General features: G+C 40.1%; 1 protein-coding gene and 1 long non-coding RNA gene across 3 annotated transcripts in view; one reads left to right on the forward strand and one right to left on the reverse strand.

The window, feature by feature from the left end:
- The window catches only part of ACER3 (alkaline ceramidase 3), a 56747-nt gene extending 39975 nt beyond the window's left edge, over positions 1-16772 (reverse strand). For both annotated transcript variants that reach the window (XR_011151348.1, XM_069016951.1), the window contains exon 1: positions 16583-16772. Coding sequence is in view for 1 of the 2 variants with exons in the window: in XM_069016951.1 (XP_068873052.1) it covers positions 16583-16685 (103 nt within the window). In the remaining variant the exon portion in view is untranslated. The remainder of the gene's footprint in view (positions 1-16582) is intronic.
- A 448-nt stretch (positions 16773-17220) lies between these two features.
- LOC138119345 (uncharacterized) lies at positions 17221-18566 on the forward strand. The gene is made up of 2 exons (XR_011155475.1): positions 17221-17392; positions 18139-18566. It is a non-coding gene; the product is annotated as an uncharacterized lncRNA (long non-coding RNA).
- Positions 18567-21478: the final 2912 nt, after the last annotated feature.

Raw genomic sequence — 21478 nt, forward strand, 5'->3', positions numbered from 1 at the left:
GACCATAAACCATCACTGTATGCACCAAACCCCCTAAATTTATTTCCAATAGAGTCAGGGAAAATAGTTATGTCTTCATGCAAGTCAACAGTAGAATACACTGTTCTCTAGTTACTGGTAAAAGAGAAAGCTTATCAGGTGCAGAGAAGCTCTACTCAGATGGGAGTGATGAATGGGAGCCTACAATTTCAGAAGGGACAAAAATTGCTCAGCTCACTGAACAAAACAACGGCTGGATGGAATAAAACTGTGCTCTGTAAAGACATCATGGGTCAATGCCAAAGACAAAAGGGAGCTGTTTGAACTGAAGGATAATACTGACAAAGACTGCATCGATATAAACTAACCCTAAATAAATGCAGGCTAGAATAAAGAGGAAAGCTTCCCATTAAAGAGGAAATATTTACAACTGCTTCCCAACAGAAATGAGCAGCACGATGAACCTGCTCTCAGGGTGCAGCTCAGGAAGCTCCACCATGAGGTTACATGATGAGGTAGCGTATCCGAGTACTAAACCAGACCATGTCCACAAAGATCATACATGGTACTAGGTACAGGGCTAAATTAATGTCTAATTATGAGAATGTGACTGACTGCACAAATTTTCATATAAGTCTTTCAAGACTGTTTTAATGCAAACCATTGTTTCAAACTAATGTTTTATTCATTGAGAGAATGCCATAAGGTACCAGAACAAAATCAAATTTATGCAAAACATCTCTTCAACAAGCTTCTGTCTGTAGGAAGAACAGTATGAGTGTTAAACCACATCTGCTTCCCGTTCTACAAATCCAGCAGCAAAACCTGACAAGTCTTTTTATAATGCATGTATATTCACAGTCATCTTCATGCCCTAAAATATATGTGTATTACCATTAACACACAAAGATCTGTACAAAGACTGACCACAAATACAAAGAAAAATAACTTAAAAGGAGAAATAGTTTCTACAGGCAAATGCAGGCACAATATACAGCTTCCTGTTGTACAGACATTGTACACACATTTGGAAAGGACACAAACTTGAAGTACCTTTCATAAAATTTCCATTTTTCCAAATATGTAGGTAATTCCACACTAGAATGTAATTGCTATAAGTTTGGATGAAGAGTCAAAAGAGAAAAAAAAAGCAAAGTTGGAAATAAGTTGTAAAAGAACATGGTCATAAAGGGATAATGAACAGGATGCAAAAAGATAAGGAGTAAGAACAAACATGCTGTTTTTGGTGAGGGAGGAAAGCGCTATCATAAAAAAAGAAGCAAAAATGATCATGTTCAACTTTTGACAAGGTGATCAGTGTAATTTACCCTGTGTTAAGAGATGCTTTCTCCTATGTTTGTACACAGAATGACTGCAAGATCTACCAACCACAAGGATCTTCTCAAATTTTAAAATGTTCTTGCTCTCTTTGTCAAACAAATGACTTTTCACTCTCTTACGGTTTCTACAAGACTCAAAACCAATAGAAATAGATGCTACCCTCAGAGAGGAAAGAAGGAAACACTTGCAGTTTAAAAAGTTGACTATACATAAAGAGCTCTTTTAATATCAGGACACAATATTCATCACAGTAAGATTTTTCAGCAGTAAGATTTTTCATTACAGTAAGATTTTTGCATCCCACTGTGAAACAGGAGGAAGGTTATTTTATTATGGAAAATAGTGGCCACTTTCCTAAGTTGTAACAGAGTCAAAGTATCCCTTTAAGTAAAACACAAGCAAACAAACAAGGTTTTGAGGCTGAAAACACCCATTTAATTGTCTGGATATCATGGTGCTCTTCACAGTCAATTCCTGGATCATGTTGCTTTATCTTTTTCCATCACTGCAGGAAGAAATTAAAAATAATTATAAAAAACAAAGCCTGCCAGACGGCATCATGTAGAACTTGATTCATCCTTCTAGCTGCTTTCAGATGTAAGAAATTCTATTTCATGGTTTTTGTTTCTGGAATCATCTCACACACTTCTGGTGCAAACTACAGTTCATTATTAGAGAGTTTACTAAGTTTAAAGAAATTGCAAAGCAATGCAATTCAGGCACATTTGAGAGCATAGCCATCTACCATTAGGTATGCTCTCTTTTAAAGAAAAAGAGTTTTCCTTTTTTTGAAAGGATCTCTGTGGATATGAGACCAAAGATGAACACACCAAGAGAATTAACATGAAAGCGAAAGAAAGGTGAGTCCTGGGGCCTAGCAGCACCAGATAAGGTGAAACAATGAAAGATGAAAAAGATATTTGGAAATTAGTTATTAACTGGAAGAGTAGGTAGTCTAACAGCTTAAAGACTGAGGAGGAATCGAGAGTAATTCCTTATATGAACAAGAAACTCATTTAAATCTAATATGGGAGTTCTTGCTAAGATCCAAGTATTTCATAGCTCACCTACCACAGCATTCAAAGTGTCAACAGGGGAATGAATTTGAATAAAACCCAACAAGTTTCCCTACAGCACATGCTACATATTATCAGTCAATAATAACCAAACCAGAGACAGAGGCTTGTATCACTGATGTTCGAAAATAAGAGCATTTCATGATTGTTCAGAAGAATCAACTACACAGAAGCACCTGGTTTGGCCACTAACTCCAATCTCGCGCTGTTTTCGCTTACAGCTTATCACCAGAAGAGCAGAGCAGCAATTAGATTTTCACTTCCACCAGCCAGTTTTAATATCTTCCACTTCAAAGTCTACAATAACTGCACTTCGGAGTGTCAGGAAATGAAAGCTCCTGTTTCCATTTGATATTTCAGAAGGACCTCAAGGGGAGAAAACCAAGTCATCCCAACAGGAATTTTGCCAATGTGTAATTACTGGACTCCGTACTTGCTAATGTGCATGAAGGATCAATATAAACTTCCCGTCACTCAGTGAAATACAACACACTGTTACTGCAGGCTGGAACACAGGATCAACACAGACTTTAAAAATAAATTATAAAAGAAAAATTAAAAAATGGTAGTGTGGGGTGTTTGTTTTTAAGCTACAAGATCCATTTCTTACCTTGTATAATTCTCCTTTCCAAATACTAAGCTAGTCTTGATTTTGTTTATTGGGACATTAATTGAAGTTAAAACATCAGCAATTCAGCTGCAACTTGTATTGGCCACCACACTTGTAGTAACAAAATGGGAAAAATACTGAAGGAAACAAATACTGAAGGAACTACTGAACTGTATAAACTGTGTATGAAAGCCTCCTGAAGAACTATAAAAATGAGTACACAAATAACAAATCAGTAGATCTTTACTGAGACTACTAGATCTTTCTAGGTATTTAAAATAATACCAGAAATCTATAGAGCAAGTTCACATAGATCATAGGAATCATAAAAGACAGATAAAACAGCACAGAAAAATGTAATGAAGTACATTACAAAGGAATGCTGCATTAATATAGTTCTGTACAGAAGTTGTCATACTATTATGAGAAAAACTGTAAGGCACAAATGAGAGGGAGGGAGGGGATACAACAACTAGGAGTACTACAAAGGAAAAGAAAGATCTGAAAAGGGTAAGAACAGCTACCTAAATCTCAGCCAGGCAGAAGCTACAAGAAAGCAATGTAGAATCCAAAGGATTTACATGGGGGAAGGATAGAAAAGAAATATTATCTGCATTACTAAAGGAGGGCATTCTGATGAGCACTAACAGGCTGAACCAAGGGAAAGGGACGTTTCAGTAGGACATCTAGAAATCAAACATTTGGCAGCAGCAACATCTCCCAAAAGAAACCATGAATCCTGGAAGAGTTTCAAACAGAATGGACAACACACTGTAAGATATACAAAGAAAACAATCCACTGTGGGTGAAGAAAGGTGGCAAACGAGGCGGGAACACAAGCTCCTTCCCAAGGCCAGCACCAACTCAGATGCATACCACTGGTGTGAGCACACTGTGTTCCAGTTGCACGTGTCTCAGCCCCAGCAGCAGCAGAGCTGCTTCCAGTAAGTCCGAGTGCTGGGACAAGGCCAAAAAAACTGAAGCAACATTGCTGCTGCAGAGCTGGTGGCCAACTGGGAGGTTTAAGTGTTTAAAGTCAGCATGTGGGGCAGTGCTTCTAGATCTTCTAGGCTGCTTCTCCCCTGCTGGGCCTCCATTTCCAGGATATGTAAGTTGATATCCTTCTGAAGAGGTAAACCATTTCAGTGATATATTGGATTGGGGGGGGGTAACGAGGCAATTTCAGAAAAAAAATGAATTATTAACAATACAATTTGATTTTTATTTCCAGTGCACATTTATAAGTGGGTCTCACATGCTGTATCAAGTGATATGTTCTGATTTATGGTTTTACCCACTTCATATTCCAACCACAGAATTCTTTCCCTTGGCATTCATCACACTAGTCCAGCTAATATTTTTAGACGATTTTAGTCTGATTACACTATTTCATGTTGCATTTGTGTTCTTCAAAACAATCAAAAGGTATTAGAAGAGAAAGATCTTGACACAGCTGACTAACAAAACACACACAAGTAAGCTCAGTTCAAACCTGCAAAGTGTAGGTGTATTTTCTTTTGCACCACCCTCTTTGGTATGCACACCCTACAAAAGCCCTTACTATAAACTGCTTCTGAATTGTCCCAGGTTACAATTAAGCCATCCTTTTCCTTACCCTCATCTCTGCAACCTGCTTTGCTACTGTATAGTAAAGACATTCGAAAACTACTACCTAAGGGAAGACTATACTAATGCTGACCTTGCTTCTTATGTAAATTCTACTAAAAATAAATGAGTGAAAGCTAATACTACACAAATTCACATTTTGAAGCTCCACTTGTTTCTTCATAAGAAACCAATACCCTTGAAGATACCCTTGCAATCCCAGAAACACAACATTTGCGTTTATAGTGCAAATTTAAATTTAGATGGTAAAACATTTATTGCTGGGCCGAAGAAATTTTTGCTCATTCCCCTCAAATCTAAAACACATTGGTCACCTATTTAGTCTCCTCTACTGCAGGGTCTAAGCAACCCCAGTCTTCTGTCTCAATATCCTTGCAAGACAAGGATAAAGGTGGATAAAGGTGCCTGAGTCACAAAGAAAGCTGCATAAAACTGAAGTCAGGACTTTCAAACACCAAAGTGTTCCTCTAGACACTTGACCATCCTTAGGTGCCACAATAAAAATGAATGAGTTCACCACACCACTTCTCATAAGCAAAGCTTCAAAGTAGAAACTACAGTCACAGTAAGAACTGGGTACTTCCCAGAAACAATGTTTTTGTTACCAATTCTCATGTTTAGCATAGTGAACTTCTCCTTCTTCTGGAATTCTTGAAGGCTATCACAAATGAAGAAGAAGTGCCTAAAGCCACAGAATTTGTACTGATTTTTTTTTTTTTTTATGAAGAGTGACTGCTGATTTTTTCAGAGGGATCTGTCTCAAAACCTTTCATGAGTGAAGTCTGAGATCAGCATGAACTGCTTTTCCCCAGAGGAGCATTAAAAGGGCAGATTAAAAATGTGGAGGACCAGCTGTGAAGTTTAACAGATAATTATGAAAGCAATTGCAACGAAAATATTCTGAGGAGATAGGCCAGAACAGAGATAGCTACAACACCTAAATTAAAAAGACAAGTACTGTCTCTCCTTGGAAGCCTATTAGCTTGCTGTAACTATGTTTATCACACCAATGCCAGTCACAAGTGCAGGGCACTGTGGAGCATTAATAAATGATTTTTGCATTTTGAACGTACCATTACATGAAAAATAACAGTATTTTAAAATGTAATAATAAAGATGCTAGAATCTATTAATGCCCATTGTTTTGAGACTGCAGGAAGCAGCGTGGACAAATATGATAGCACACACCATCTTTACAGGATATTTTATTCTCAATCCAAGAAATTCACAATTAGGCGGACTACAAGGAATAAACTTGCATTACAGCCAGCTGATATGCCATCCTGTCATATTTTAATATTGCTTTCCTAGGGTATGGGAAACCACATGGAAAAGGAATCATAATTTCCCTAATAAACATGAATCTAAGATGATAGCAAGCACACCAATTACTTTGAAGTACACCTGGAAGGATTCCGAAAGCAAATTTAAAGTAAAAACAGTTGACACAGGCAGATAATTTGAAATACCAATCTAGAAAGCTCGCTAAAAGCAAGTGCTTACATCTGGAAAATGCAATCAAAGTCTAAAGAGATTAGGCTGCGATGATGTAAAGTTAGAATATTACATGCAATAAGCTTTTTGCTGAAGGGCAGATTTGCTTCTTTTATATCCTTTACTGGAAAACAAAATAAAACGTATTTTAAATGTTATTTTAAGGCAGGTTGATGATGTCAGACTGGAAGGAAATAACAGACATAGAGAAGATTACTGTTCAGCCCCTGCTAAAACTAAGCAGTGACCAATATGATATTACACTGATCATCCATTTAATTTTCACCATTCTTAACTCCTTCCAGCCATTCTTCTTCTGTGCTGGTGTCAGCATCCTGGCTTCCTGTTCAGTGTCTGCACCAACTCCTCTAAGTCTAAGGGTCTGTCCAGAGCAGAAAGCACAGCTCTTAGGAGCTGATAGCTTTGAGCTACCAAGTACATCCAACCCAGCATCTGTCAGCCCTCACTACAAATGGAAAAACCAGCTTGAGGGACGGAAGCTGTGGGTATCAGCCTAGAGGCTCTGGCAGGACTCTTCCAGGTACTTTGCAGTGACAGAGGAGAGTTGAGCCTTGGAGGAGCCCAATATGCTCACTGGATGGTGAACAGCAGAGAATAATGTGTGCCAGTGCTCCTGTCCAGGTGTTTGTAGCTTTAGCTTGAGTAGCCTATCTTCAAAATCCAAATCCTCTCACTTTCTTCCCTTTCTTACTGTCAATATAGATTTCCTCTGGGTGTCCAGAACAATTAAAGCCTCTCCTACTAAGGACTCACACCATTCTTTTGCCCTACTTGGATGGCAGGAAATTAACAGTGAGATACAACATGACAAATGTAGGAGAACACATGAGGATAATGAAGCTGGTCAACAACTACAGCCTGATTCAGGCATACAGCAACCACTCAAATACTGATTAGTGACAGTCACCCTCTTATCAGCAGTATTAATAAAAACTAAATTCCTTCTGCAACTCATTTTTTTTTTTCTTTTTTTTTCTTTTTTTGTTTTTTTCAGGGCTGTTTTACATGAATAATCCTAAGGCTACCTGGAACATGTGATGACAAGCAACTGATCCCAGAAATGACCTGGAGCTATCATCTTCACTCCTAAATATCTAACTTTATCTCTTTTACATAGGTACTTCATTTCTCTAAAGTCTTCACAACCTTTTCCAGTTAATATAACAAGCTCCAGCAAGAACTTTCAACAGTACCTAATTAATTCAATAATGCAAGACCCAAAGGTTGTCACTCCTAGTGTATAACTTCTAATTCCAACTGTATTCTTTAGTCACTGTCCAATTCTCATTTCAAGATAACCCTCTTGTTCTTGCTTGAAAAATGGAAAGAAAAAAATTGGCAGTCATCTATCATCCACAAACCTTGGGAAAAGCTATTTATCTGGAGGGAAAATGATGCTTCTTCTCACAAAGACAGTAAGATCAAAGTCCATATCTTAAGTATCTCACAGTCTAAGCCAAATAAAGGAAGAGATACACTGAAGGTTCAAGCTTTAAACACTATCTTTTTGTTATAAATATAAATTAATATAGTACCTACAATAACAGTTTATAAGGTGTGTGGCAGGAATTCGGGCAGAAGTCTGTTTTACTGAATAAGATACAAAGTAGTTGAAAACCATATACAAATTAACCATGTTCCCAACACAAATGGTGGCCTAAAGGCTGGCAGAGGAAATGCTTGAGACAAGTGTAGAAAAAAAAATAATACAGAAGTCAAGTGGAAATCGGCATGGAAGAGCTCGGAAGGAAGTGCATTTAAGAAATGGAAATTGCTTTACAATGTTTCTCAGCAGCCCAGAACAGAGGGGAAGAACTGACATTAAAAATTAAATTGGGATAGACTCAAGAATTTCAGCACTGCACTGGTGTTAGGCATTGTGCAGGAGAACACATTAAGAGGAGCCTTGCAGGATTATAAAACTTGGGCCTTGAAAGATTTAACAGCCACCAAAACTCCGAGTGAAAAGCAACTGTGGTATCACAGACCACAAAGGCATAGCAGTTTGTTTAAGTGAACAAAAACAACATCTGCTGTATGATTTCACTGCCACAGTGCACTTCTCTGCTGCTTTCCAAGGCATCGACACAATTCAATTGAACTGATTCTTAGAGAGACACTGCACTCACCAACAGCACAAACCAGCAATGATCCTCCAGTTTTTGCTCTGCTGCATCTAAAGAAAGCCCTGAACTTCCATGCTGCTGCTGCTAGCGGCAGCTTACGGAGATGGCATTAAACTGGTATGAACAGGAGTGCATTGTCAACCTTTTTTCTACGTTTCTGCTACTAAATTGAAAAAAAATAGAGCAAAAAGTTTTGTTTCTCTGATTTTCCAGGCAGTTTACTCATACACTGGTCAGCACATTGTGTACAGTTTGTTCTTTGTGCTTATACAGGTCATTTTCACAACTACGAAAAGGACTTGAAAAAAAAGAAAAAAAAAAGAAAGACAAAGACATCAGTTTCCATTCATGAACAAAATATTAGCTGGAGCAACTCTGAGTTTATATATTTGTGGGTTTTTTCTTAAGTCTGTAAGATTTAAAATCTAAAGAAATAAATGAAGTCTGTATCCTGTGGAAGGAATGCAGGAATATCAGTAGAAATACACCCTGCAGCGTGCAATAACCCCCAGAGCAGCTTGGCTGCTGCAATCTGGGGCCAGCACCACACTTGGAAGTCTCTGACAGGAGAGCAGCACTGCAAATTCCCTCCAAGAACAATCAAATCTGTAATGAGAACCACACAAATGTGAAAAGGTTTGCTGTGCAAGAATGGGTAAGAAGAAACTTGTAGAAGAAAAATACACCCACTTTACCTAGAAGAAATATAAACTCCTCTCTGTGACAACAAAATCAGTTCATCAGTTCTGCTGGTCATTTTAGCTTCTTGTTGTAGATGACCCATTTAATTTCAGAGCAAGCCAGATCTGCAGATCCTCTTTCTCAAAGACATACAAGTAATTTTTCAATTATCCCTGAGTTTCCTCAATGAAGCTTAAAATACCCATTTGAAGGGATCACAGCATGCTTTCCAGTCAGGAAGCAGGTCTTTGCCTGAACAAACAAATGGTATTGACCAGGGAAGATGAAGAGATCTGTCATTTGTTCATCAGGTTAACACAGAAATACTCTGTCCCAAGATTGAAAGTGTCCAGACTAATTTTAATGCTCAGTGCTCTAAAGGACTTCTTTGAGCTAATATTGCATCTGTCTCCCAGATGCTGGTTCTTGTTCAAATTAAAATCCTTATCCAACTGGAATTAGCAATTACTAAAAATCCAGCTTACAGAGTAGTAGCATCTTGAGCTTACTGTAAATAATGAGCTCATTAAAGCACTGTATAAATCAAGAGCTTCTAGGGTCATGTCTCATGACCATTAAGTTGATACCCTGAAATCCTACTAGTTGGAATACATATAAAATTCATACAAAACCTACAGATGTTCAGCTCATCCCTAACACCATGTCTTTTCCTAATTCTGCTTGTCTGCTTTTCTGCCTGAAGAAGTCCAAATCTTGCCTTCTCAAATGTAAAAGTCAAGTCTCAAACTAACATCCTGAATCTTGCCTAGTTTAACCAGGCCACACTCTTGTCCCCTTCTCCAGTTCCTTTGGTTAGAGAGGAGAATCTGAGCATTACCTACACTTGGCTAAGGGAAAATACCTTCCTGTTGACAAAGCCAGCCAGAGATCTTTTAAGAGACACACACTCTGCACGTATCATTTCAGGGTCACTTCAAGAACACTGCATTCAAAAAACATGTCAAAAGGAACCAAGGAATAACGTAAAACCAAATAAAAGAAACAAAAGCCCCAGGACACAGCTGGGAGATAGACATTCTGCTGGACATTAATCTCAATTTTGAAATAAAGTTTGGAATTTCCTTCAGGAAAGCTCTGCAATATGCAGGGCAGGTTGAGTCACCAGTTGGTGGAGAGGCAAAGAACTGAAGAGGAATCTTGTAAGGCTGAGGAAGGGGCACAAAGGATGCAATCTCTCCACTGAGATTGACAGAGAGAACAACTTCTGCCTCCCGAACTCCAGACACACTGAAGTAGGTACTCTGCCAGAAGAGAATGGACCTGACTGTAAAGGAGATAATGATCCTGCAGATGCTGACTGCACTGATTATTTAGAAATACCAGTTTTTCAGTCACTGATCACAGTGCACATGCAGCATACTTCTTCAAGGAAATTAATTTTTAGAAACAGAAAAAAGTAACATGGTTAGACACTCCATTGTTTTGAGCTAGCACAAAAACTCTGAATATTTTATAGTCGCATTTTCAAGTACAAAGGAGGGTCTGTGCCTGAAACCTTAAATCTAAACAGTATGCAGCAAAATCACTGAGCCTCTACCCTGAGCTTGCCTATATGGGCATATTCAGATCAAATAATGGTAAATGATTGACACTAAAGCAGTGTTGCTCTGGGTTTTTTTTATTGTAACCTTCTCTAGAATTTCTCTCTTCCTGACACGTTCTTTTGCTCTTTGTAGTACTTCCACCACCACACAATAACCAAGCACCTTTAATTCATGCAGCAGCTCAGCTTCTCTGCTAATGGACGGAAGAATGTCTGTAACTAATGAGGCAGGTGCAAAGAGCCCCCCAGCTAGAAGGCAGTCTAAGGTAGGTAGCTTTGCCCTGATAACAACTTGCAAGTGGGTTCTCTCCCTTCTAGTATTATAGTGTCATTTTTTGATACGTATTTTGAATTATAAGAACTCTTTGTATTTTCTCAACCTTTCACAAGCCACAAACCTTTCCATGATCCTCTTGAGGTAGTCAGAGAAACAGCCGAGTGTGTGAGCACTCACACGTGTTGCAAGATAAAACAACCATACACTGCTGGGCTGTTGGGACTGGAGACAATTCCCAGAGTTCCTCTGAACATTTTTGCAGTGCATATTAAATCATTCTTCTTTTTTAAAAAAAAAACATCTTTCCCACTTATCTGTGAAAGGCACCAGCAAATATAGAAAATGCATTACATAAATAGCAGTTTCACACACATGACACAACAAACCCCAGACTAAAGACTTTTTGTCTTTCAATTGTGACAAAAGTTTTTAATCTCTGACTAAAAGCTCATTAGAAGTAACTTAAAAGTCAGCAGTGTTCCTTTAAAATAATTTATTTTACATTAATTTTCCTATTTCTAGCTACTATATTCTGCAAATTCCTATCATGCAGTTCATAAACCTGTCTGCCTCAGTTTACACATAAAAAAATTAAATTGTACAAATGTCACCGCTCTGTTACCATTTGGAGTGGCAGATGCCTAACTGCCAGCTGCACAAGTACTGAATATGAAGCACTAATTACAGAGTAATCAAATGCTTTGTTAAACCATATTTAAGAATTTTATTGTCACTTAATAACTACACATATATTAGCAGATAAACACACACGTGGTCCATTAGCACAGCATCTGCCAAGTTTTAAGCATATCCATAACGTGATGGATAGATGAAAACTGATGATTGGAGAAATCAACTTCCCAAGAGCCTTCGGCCCCATCTTTCAATGAAGGCTGGGAAAACTGAAAATTAAGCTGTCATGAGATAAAAGGTAGAGTTGCATCATGGATGAAAGATAAAAAGCAAGGAAGAATTAAAAATAATATGCATCAAAACAGTGCGACAAGACTATCTTAAGGCTTAAGCCAAGAATGTACATTTACAGCCCAGGAAAGGAAATAAATTAATGCAGCAGTATTTGCCACTGATTCAAAATCAAATAGAAAGAAAGAAAAAAACATGACAGCAGAGACCATCTGGCTTACGATTTTGCTTCTGCTATATTATTCTTTGGAGAAAGAAACCCTTCTTTCAACTTCTTTTTGTCTGCAGCACAAAAAGCAAGCTAGAAGCATTCATCCTAAAATGCACTGCACAGCTGAGCACTGTTCTGCACACTCCACTTGACTTTACACTCACCATCAATTAGTTTAATGTCTCCTTTACCTTTTTGCCTGCAGTGTCCCTTCAGTTGAGGGAGCTCCCTCAAGAAGCCAGATAAATTTCCAGAGGAAACTTGTGATGTGGTTTCCTCCAATTAGGTCATTAAAGTTACACACTCAAATCCCTTTCAGTCTTAAATTAAGTCTACGAGCCTGTGACATTGTCTTTGGTTAATCCACTCTTTAGAGCTCATCTGTGTCATGTCATCTTTAAATCATTCCCTCTCAGCCAGGCAGTTGAGATGATCACACCAAATTAAACTTGATGATGCTTCCTTCATCTGCCACTTAATCACTGAAAGACCAGGCAGAATTCTTGAAGGCAGACAGTTGGCTTTATTTTAGTTTTTTTAGTCTCACATAGACAGTACCTAGCCCAACAGTCTCTAGCTGCTTTCCAAAGCCTCTGGCAAAAAAAGGCAAAATGCAAAAGGACACCCAAGAGGAACAAGTGACAATCCATATGTGGCAGTACAAATGCAACATTAATGACATTATTCTAAGTTTAAGTAAATTTTGCAAGTTTTTAAGTTCTAAAGTAATTATCCCCATGGAAAACAGAGATCTGTGCATCTTTGGCAGCTGTCTTCTCTGAGCAATGCCTAAAAAGAAACAACAGTATTTTTGTGTCACTGTTCATAATGTAGAGAATGCTTGGATGGCACTCTATGCCATCCAAGATGTGAGATAATGAGATATCTCACACTGAACAACACAAGTAACACTAACCTTATCTCAATCTCTTGTCTGAAGCAAAAATCAGAAGGCTTTAAGGAAGAGGAATAAAAATAGCTAGAAACATGGGCAGATTCTCATGACTTGGGTGGGGTTTTTTTCTAGATAAGAGCCCCATAAGGAAAGCCCAGTCACAAGGAGTCGCTTACCAGATCCTTAATGAAAACCAAAACTAATGGATTTAACTCTGGAAATGATAATAATAACAATAAAAAAAATATTTTCTTCTATGAAGATATCAGAACATGCTGAGACAAGACCAGAAGCCAAGAAAGAAACAATTTCACCAACTCCTCGAGAAGCCTGAAGCAATGTTCTAGATGCTTGCTGCTGTAAATGCCAGCATAAGGATATACTGTCTCTAAACCAGTCATGTTGTAGATGATGCATATTACTCGTGGACAATGATAGCTCAAAGCAACATAACTGGAAACATGACTCAAGTTTGATCCAAACTGGAACACAGCATTCTGTTGATAACGACAACAAATTCGCCCCCATGATTCTCCTGACTGAGAATTGTAAGCCCTCATGTACCACACAGGGCTCCTCTGAATTTAAAGTATTTGTTTACATTGGTACTACTGTACATGCTTTCAGGAAAGGGAATATGTGAAGATTAATTATATTCACTCATCATATTCTACAAGAGAAACTCTTCTTACAGGGATGACTGAATGCAAGAAGGGTAAAGCTCCCGTCACAGACATTCACATCAAAACAGACCCCCAAAACTCAATGCTACGTGGGCTAAACTGGCCTGAAACATCAACCCTGCCAAAATAAGGAGTAAACTGTAACATTTGAGTGCTAAGTGTTAAAAAACAGAACTTACATTTGACCGTTTTCTATTTGCTTGTGTGGGAGGATGGTTGGTTTATCCTTTACTATTTTTCTTAATTAAGTGTACAAAAGTCTGAGTAATTCAGCATTCAAGCACTGGGATCTCGAAAGGTTTAGTTTTAAAGAAGGAAAAAAAAAAAAAAGCATGCCTACTACTTGCTCTCCAGCACACAGGTATCAATCCAGAACTCCTGAGAAACCCTGAAAAAGGAATTACTATACCATACAACAGGTTTGATCAGTGAGGGCTATAAGACTCATTTTAAGGTTTAACACAGTCAAGCTCGCAAAACAATTATTTTCAACTGGTTTTCCATTTAAATTGGTTTAATATTCTACAGAAGGATGTAGAGCAGTTAGTCATCCACCTCCACAGGGGAGAAAAACTGGCTAGGTGCAGACTTAGAAAGGCAAGAAAAAGCATTTTTTCATTACAAAAAAAAAAGAATTTTTGAATACAGGTCATTGTATTTGGGATACATCAAGAGAATGCAAGTATGAAGTGCTACACCACCACCTTGCCTCACTTCCACATCTCTCACTACATATAACTGATAAGCTGTGATAATTTACACTAGTTTTTTAAGGAGTGAATGGCAAGGAACTGCATGTGGGCTTTTGGAACACAATGTAGCAATTTTGTACTAAAAGTAGCATATTAAAACCAAATTGCTAAATGCCAAGAAATGTAATTTGCACAACAAGCTTTCTATTTGGCTCTTCAGCCTGAAACCTATTTGGTTTGGACTTGCCAGTATTCTTCAATCTTTGGGCCTCCAAAGTTTCTTATAAATTACTAATAACAAACATTTAATGCAAAAATTTTTATATACAATCAGCTTTACCTGAGTGGTACCAAGTCAGAAACTGATTTTTCACTCTTCTGCAAGGTAAAACTTCAAATAATATTCCCACAACACTTACTGCCTCAGACCCTGAAAGCAGTGTTAGAGAACTACTGCTGAAGAAAATCTAATCCATCTTGGCATCTGGACTGAAATTAGCTGCTGTTAAGCTAACCCTAAACTACAGCAGGCTTACTGACTGTTTTGCATTTTAAACTTAGACCATTTTAAATGCTTTATCTTATAGCACAGCCCTTATATACAGTATTTTCCGTGAAACTGACCGACCAACAAACCCAACACCAAAACCGTAAGGAGGAATGGGACTTTGTATAATTACTCCCTTTTTCTTCAGAACTCAAGCCTTTCTGCCTCCCATTACACTCATCTTCCTTCTGAATAATCTAAAAGTAGATGGGAAGTATCAGTTAACAAGGCCAACAATGCAGGGATTATTTTAAAAATTTACATGCTAGTCAAATTTATTTTTACAGTAGTGAAGCAACAGAGCTTCCTCTTCCCTATGCGAATTATCTCCCAAAATTATGGCTGACAACAATGAAAACATAAAAATACACACTCTGGAAAAGTCTCATTCTATTTAAACTTCTAAGTGTGTCCCTTTTTTAAGAGTATTTAATTTTGTTTCCTTTTCAGCCAGCCTGCCTCTTCTCAGCCATAAATCTACACACCAACTTCCTTTTTCCTCTGAGCTTCTAAGCTGCTTATGTGCTGTTGTTCTTTTCAGGTCCCACTCTCCTTCCTATTCCTACACTCTGAAGCCTGTTTCTCAATTATTCACTTTGGATCCTCATCCATGTCACTGTTTGCACCCAGGAGTCACAGCTTGGCATGGACACCCAGAACCCTCCATCTTCTGCATGCCGAGCTCTTCTAAACTGCTGCTGAAGCATCCCAGCTATGTGAATGGCCTCTGCACATTGCCCACTTCAAGCACTTCAGGCTAGGTGAGCCTGGTCACTTTAGCACTATTTTCCCAGGGCCCTAACACTTCAAAGGCAGGTACCTACCTTATATGTGTGAAAGTTTTTTTGTAGTACAGGGCGTCTGCCAGGCAGCAGCACATAATTATAACTACTACAGCCTTTAAAGTCGCTGCCCAGAATGCAAAAATACTTTGTTTTTCAACAAAACCTCAGTGACATAGGGCTTGATCCTTTATCACCTGCTATAGACTCCCTTCTCAAGCACCTGATGGATGACTCTGTAGCTGAAGCCCCTTCTTTCTTTCCCTAAAACATGCTAAATCCCAACTGTTTCTGAGCAACAGAGTTTCGAGGTCAAACCAACGGCCTGCTCTGAGCTATCCTAAAAGACAACCAAGTGCAACAGAGCGACCCTTCAAGCCTCTCTTAACTCCCACCACCTGCTGCAGAGCAACCTGATTGATGATGGCACTAAAGACCACTTGGGGGAAGGTGTCCTCCCTGGATAAAGACGTGTCTTGCATAGGAAGACACCTTTTCTCTCCCTGAGCAGTTTCACTTGGTATGGCTGTCCAGGCTGGGCAGACGGTCCCACCTCAAGGGGAGCAGAGCAGCAGACCCGTGCGGCTTCACGGCGTGGCACCCCAAGCACGACTCCAGAGAAAACCCCTCTCTTCACCCGTGCCTGCGGTGCCACACAACCACCCCAGCTCCCGTGATAACCCCGGGACCCACCTCATCTCGGCCACCCCCGCTGGCCCCCGACACCCCCGCTCCAGGCCGGCCATCCCTATGGACACAGGCCCAAGGGACACGCTTGGGATGGGGGCTCAAACAACACGCTGGGGAGAGAGTGGCTACACCACCCCGTCCTTACGACATGGATTTGCGGGGGAAGGCGGTAGGAAACACCCATTTCCACCCACCAGGGTTGGCTGAGGGGCAGCGGCACCGTCACCCCGCAAGAAAGTGGCCAGGGAGGAGGGGGGATTCCCCCGCCGCGGGGAGAGAGAGCGAAGGGCTGCGGAGAAGGAGAAGGAAGCGGCGATGGGACCCGGGGCCGGGGCAGGAGCCGCGGCCGGAGCGGCCACTCACAGAACTCGGCGATGTAGTAGGAGACGGCGTAGTTCTCCTCGCACCACTCCAGGGTGGAGGTCGGCGGGCCCCAGTAACCCTCCCGGTCAGCGGCTGGAGCCATCGCAGCGCCCGCTCCAGGCTAGAGCGGAGCCAGGGCACGGGGGAAAGGAGGGAGAAGGGCGCCGGGCCCGGAGCGCAGCGGCGGCCGGGGCGGGAGAGCGGGCGGGGCCGGCGCTGGGCCCGCCCGCTGGGGGAGGAGCCGCGGTCGCCATGGGGACGGGCTGCGGCCTGCTGCCTGCCGGACGGGGGAAAGGGCGTGGAGAAACGCATCGCGGGGAGAAACGTGGATGTGGGGAAAGTCTGTGGGGAAACACCGGCGCGGGACACGCTTGGCTCTCAGAGAACCTGCGCGATGCCCCTGTGGGGATGAGGCGGGAGTGCGACATCACGGCGCTCTCCTCAGCCACTTTTCAAGCCGGTCTGGGGGCAATGAGGAGGTTTCCTCCTCCAGCTTTCCACTCCTATTTTCCTTATAGACTTATGGAGGGTTTGTAAGGTGAGTGAGGCAGTGTGCTGCCTTCCTGTTGTTAAAACACAGCTTCACAACATCGTAGAATAGTTTGGGTTGGAAGGGACCTTAAGGACCCTCTAGTTCCAGCCTCCTGCCACAGAGAGGGACACCTTCCATTAGACCACGTTGTTCAAAGTGCCATCCAACTTGACCTTGAACACTTCCAGGGATGGGGCATCCACAGCTCCTCTGGGCAACCTGTGCCAGTGCATCACCGTCCTCACACTGAAGAATTTCTTCCTGAAGGCAATGAAGAGGCAAGTAATCCTCATAGTCGTGGGCTGGGAGAAGGAAGGAGTTTTTTTATAGCACTGCCTACTAAACGGGGGTTTTCCTCTCCTCTGATGCCTTATTTAGTTTCCTCAGTGCTTACTACGTGTACTATACTTACACCCATAATATGCAAAGTGCTTCTCAAGCAGAGTTGGTATCCAGAGGCAAGTACAATCTAAAATTGGAAAGGCTTGAGACACAAGGGAAAAGAATAAAGTGCACCAGTAAAGGCCTAATAATACTGTATGTGTTTTATGTTTCAGAAGGTGATCCCAAGACTTTAGGAAAAGCTTCGGGCAGACCCTGGGGGCTTTACACAGTGCTTACACCCTGCTGGCCAGCAGAATTTATTATACCTACACATAAACACACAGACTTCTTTTTCCACATTTTATTTCTTCTCACCTTTCCTTCTGTAAGCTAAGACATGCCAATCTAAACACAGGCCTTTCTACTGTAAACAGTGCTGTTTCAGAATGTATACATCTATCTTGAAGACTATCTTGTCTTCTGAAGTTCAGTTTGTATATAATTGCTTCCAGCATCAGGAAGATGCTGGAATATATATACCAGAGCTGTATTTAACATATATCACTATTTTTCATCCTGCTATAAAGCACTAAAATAAAATTTATTTAGTGATAGCAGTGACAATGCACTATAATTGTTAAAAAATCTTTAAAACCCCTGTGGATTTTTATATGCAGACCTGTCTTCCTATATTTTTCAGACCTAGATTACGTCCACAGATTTAGACTTTCAAGATTGAGGTGGAAGAGTACCAGACTGATCAAGATGCACAAAACTGGCTGTGAACAATGAGGAGGATTCTGGCCTGCTTGATGCACTTTAGCTTTTCAGACTTTCAAAGGTTCAGTTTATATAATAAGGAAGTAGGGCTCTGATCTAACTTTTGTTCTCATGAGGAACCATTTTAAGATTAGAAGTTCTTGATAGAAAAATAATTAAAATTTGAAACTGTGGTTGTTCAGAAACTAAAGAGAGAACTATGAAATATTTTAAATATTAACTAATAGTTAAATATTAAATATTTGCTCACCAGGAGCAAAAATGGCAATGTGGAAAAATGTAGACAATTTTTGTAATATTGAATTACAGTTGGCTTTAAAGAAATAATTAAAAATATTGATGCTTGTTTCTTTTCTCATCATGTTCATGCTGGCCATGAGAAGATTTGCCACCACACTAGAAAAAGAAGTCAGACATGAAACTGGCTTTAAAACTGGGCACGATAAATTAATGAAAGATTGTATGTGGTTGATCCCAATAATGTAGATTGTCATCTGTTCTGATTTCCACAGAAATGCAACAAAAATGTATAGCTAGGCCTTAATTTCAATCACTAGGGAATTTTTATTTATTTGGCACATTTGGCATATTCTCCTGACAATATGCATTTACTTCTGACTTACTCTGTGGCTTGGTTCTCTGCTGTTGAACTCTGACAAACCTTTCATTCACTGCACTCTGAAGGATAGTATTGAAGAGGCAGCCCCAAACTATTATAATTCATACTTTTTTTCCCCTGAAAATGTTTTGTAGACATAAACTTGTCTTCCACAAAACCAACCTTGACTGCTTCACCTGTTACAAGAATACATATTAAAATCAGTACTTTTCCTCTGTAACCTTGAGCTATGCCTTGTTCTGTCCATCCCTGCACAGGATATAAGGTGACAGCCTGAAGTTCTTTCCATCTAAATGTGGTCTATCTGATTAAAGGATCAAACCTACCTCTGCCCAGGTGTTGGATTCTTTGTCTGATCTGCACAACTTATGGAGGGAATGTCTTGTTTCTGAAATAATGAAAACCAAACATAGAGCCCCTGAAATGCTTATTTTCAGTATTACTAAAAATGCTTTTGCCATGCCCATGGAGTAGTTTCCTGTGGCCTCAGGTTGCCTGTGGCAAAGGATCCTCTTTCCATACAGTTTAATGTTGCCCTGAAACCTCATGGCTTAACTGATCAGTGGGTAATTGCATCATGTCAGTTTACACCACTAGAGGGATATGTCCTGTCACTTTAGTGTGTGGATCCACTAGTATTTTGCTTGGGAATGGGAAAGAACTGCTGTTCAAAAATGGCACATGTTGAGCTCTTTGTGATCAGGTAAATTCAGGGAATGACACCAGAGGAACATTTTTATCTCTCTGTGCTCTGTGCAAACACTTTATCATGGCTGGTGCTGCTGGTTGTTTTATTTCTGTGTAAAATGAGACCTAATAAGCAGATTGTTTAGAACTCGTTATGGAGACATATGTTGGGGAAGACTGTACTTACTCCATCTCATCAGTGTATGTGTGCAAAGGGGAAGATAAAGCTGATATAAAATCTTGAAGATGTTTTCACTGCTTGGTTCTCATAATGTTAAAATAAAAATATCAGTCACAAAAATAAGCTGAATTTTGTTCTACGAATTGCCTGTTCAAATTTTACAGGTAATTATCCCAGAATGGCTTGGGTTGGAAGGGATCTTAAAGATTTTCTAGTTCCACCTCCCCCTTGCCATAGGCAGGGACACCTTCTACTAGACCAAGTTGCTCAAAGCCTCAAACAATTCCAGAGGTGGGACATCCTCAGCTTAACTGGACAACCTGTTCCAGTGCCTCACCATCCTCATATAAAATAATCTATATTTTAATATAATAATATATTATTATAATAATTTTAATCATATAGTAATAATAGTACTATATAATAATAGTAATGATTATATCATAATAATTGTAATTATTATAGTAATATATTACTATAATAATACTGTTCCTAGTATCTAATCTAAATCTGCCTTCTTCCATTTCAAAATCATTTCCCCTTGTCCTACCACCCCATGCCCTTGTCAAAAGGGCCTCTCCAGCTCTCTTGGAACCCCTTTAGGTACTGGAAGGAGCAATGAAGGCTCCCTGGAGCCTTCTCCAGGCTGAAAAATCCCAACTCTCTCAGCCTGTGTCCATAGCAGAGGTGATCCTGCCCTCTGAGCATTTTATGAACTTGCCCCTCTTCTAAGGCCTTTCTTTTTATCGGGTCATAGCATTTACACCATCTTAGGTGTGGAATCCTGAGTCATGACTCTCAGCTCTAAAGCCTTACTTTCCATGATAATGCCAGTTTCTAAATACTGCAGCTCCAAATTTCATTATTGGCAGCTTTCTGAATTGCCTAGTCTATACTAGTTACAGAAAAAGGCTATCAACACCTCTAGGTTCTGCAAGCCCAATTCTGTGTAACATGTAATTTATCTCATTGATTTATATGCAGATAGCATGAGTAAGATGCTAAAAGTAGGATTATAAGAGGTTGAATCAGACTCTTTGTAATGTGCCCTGAAGTTTGAGGGCTCTTTATGAGCACTGGTGCTGAGATAATGATAATTACCCCTGGAGTAATATCACAGTAAGTTATTGGCACCTGAATGAGTGAAAAAGAGAAGTTGTTTCCTGACATGAAGAAGGATCTGATCCAAGAAACTTTAATGGACTTCAGCAGATCTGATTGCCTGCTCATTGCTGGGTAAAGCAGAAATGCCTGTGCTGGAGTTAATGGAGACAGACATTTGTAAATTATCATCAAGGGGACTCATGTCCTAGAGCCATATAAATATTCATCATTTTCCCAGTGTAATATGGCTGTTCTTAGTCGTATTCTCAAGGCTATTGTTGCATTTTGGCAACAGATTGCGGTGGTGAATGACAGCATCATGGATTGCAGCTCTGTGGATGCTGTGAGCACCCAGCACTGATGGGCTCAGATATGAATACAACCACCTGAATGGTGTTATAAAGGACTGGTGAAAACAGGGGCTCCAGAGTGCAGATATTTAGGGAAGGAGGTGCGACTTGCCAGGGACAGAACATTCCCTCATGCAAAGGATGATTCAGTCCTACACCCAATCCTCAAAGCAGATTTTAGGGAAGTGTTTTTTCTCTCCACCCTTTTTCCAGCTAAAGCCTGTCTGCTTAGGTCTATCAAGATGTATCCCAAACCCTTTAAAATCAAAAGCTGAGGCAGGTGATACCATCCACAGCAGGCCCCATTTTACCAATATCA

Source organism: Aphelocoma coerulescens, chromosome 1 (genome assembly GCF_041296385.1).
Source record: "Aphelocoma coerulescens isolate FSJ_1873_10779 chromosome 1, UR_Acoe_1.0, whole genome shotgun sequence".
NCBI classification, from domain to species: Eukaryota; Metazoa; Chordata; class Aves; order Passeriformes; family Corvidae; genus Aphelocoma; species Aphelocoma coerulescens.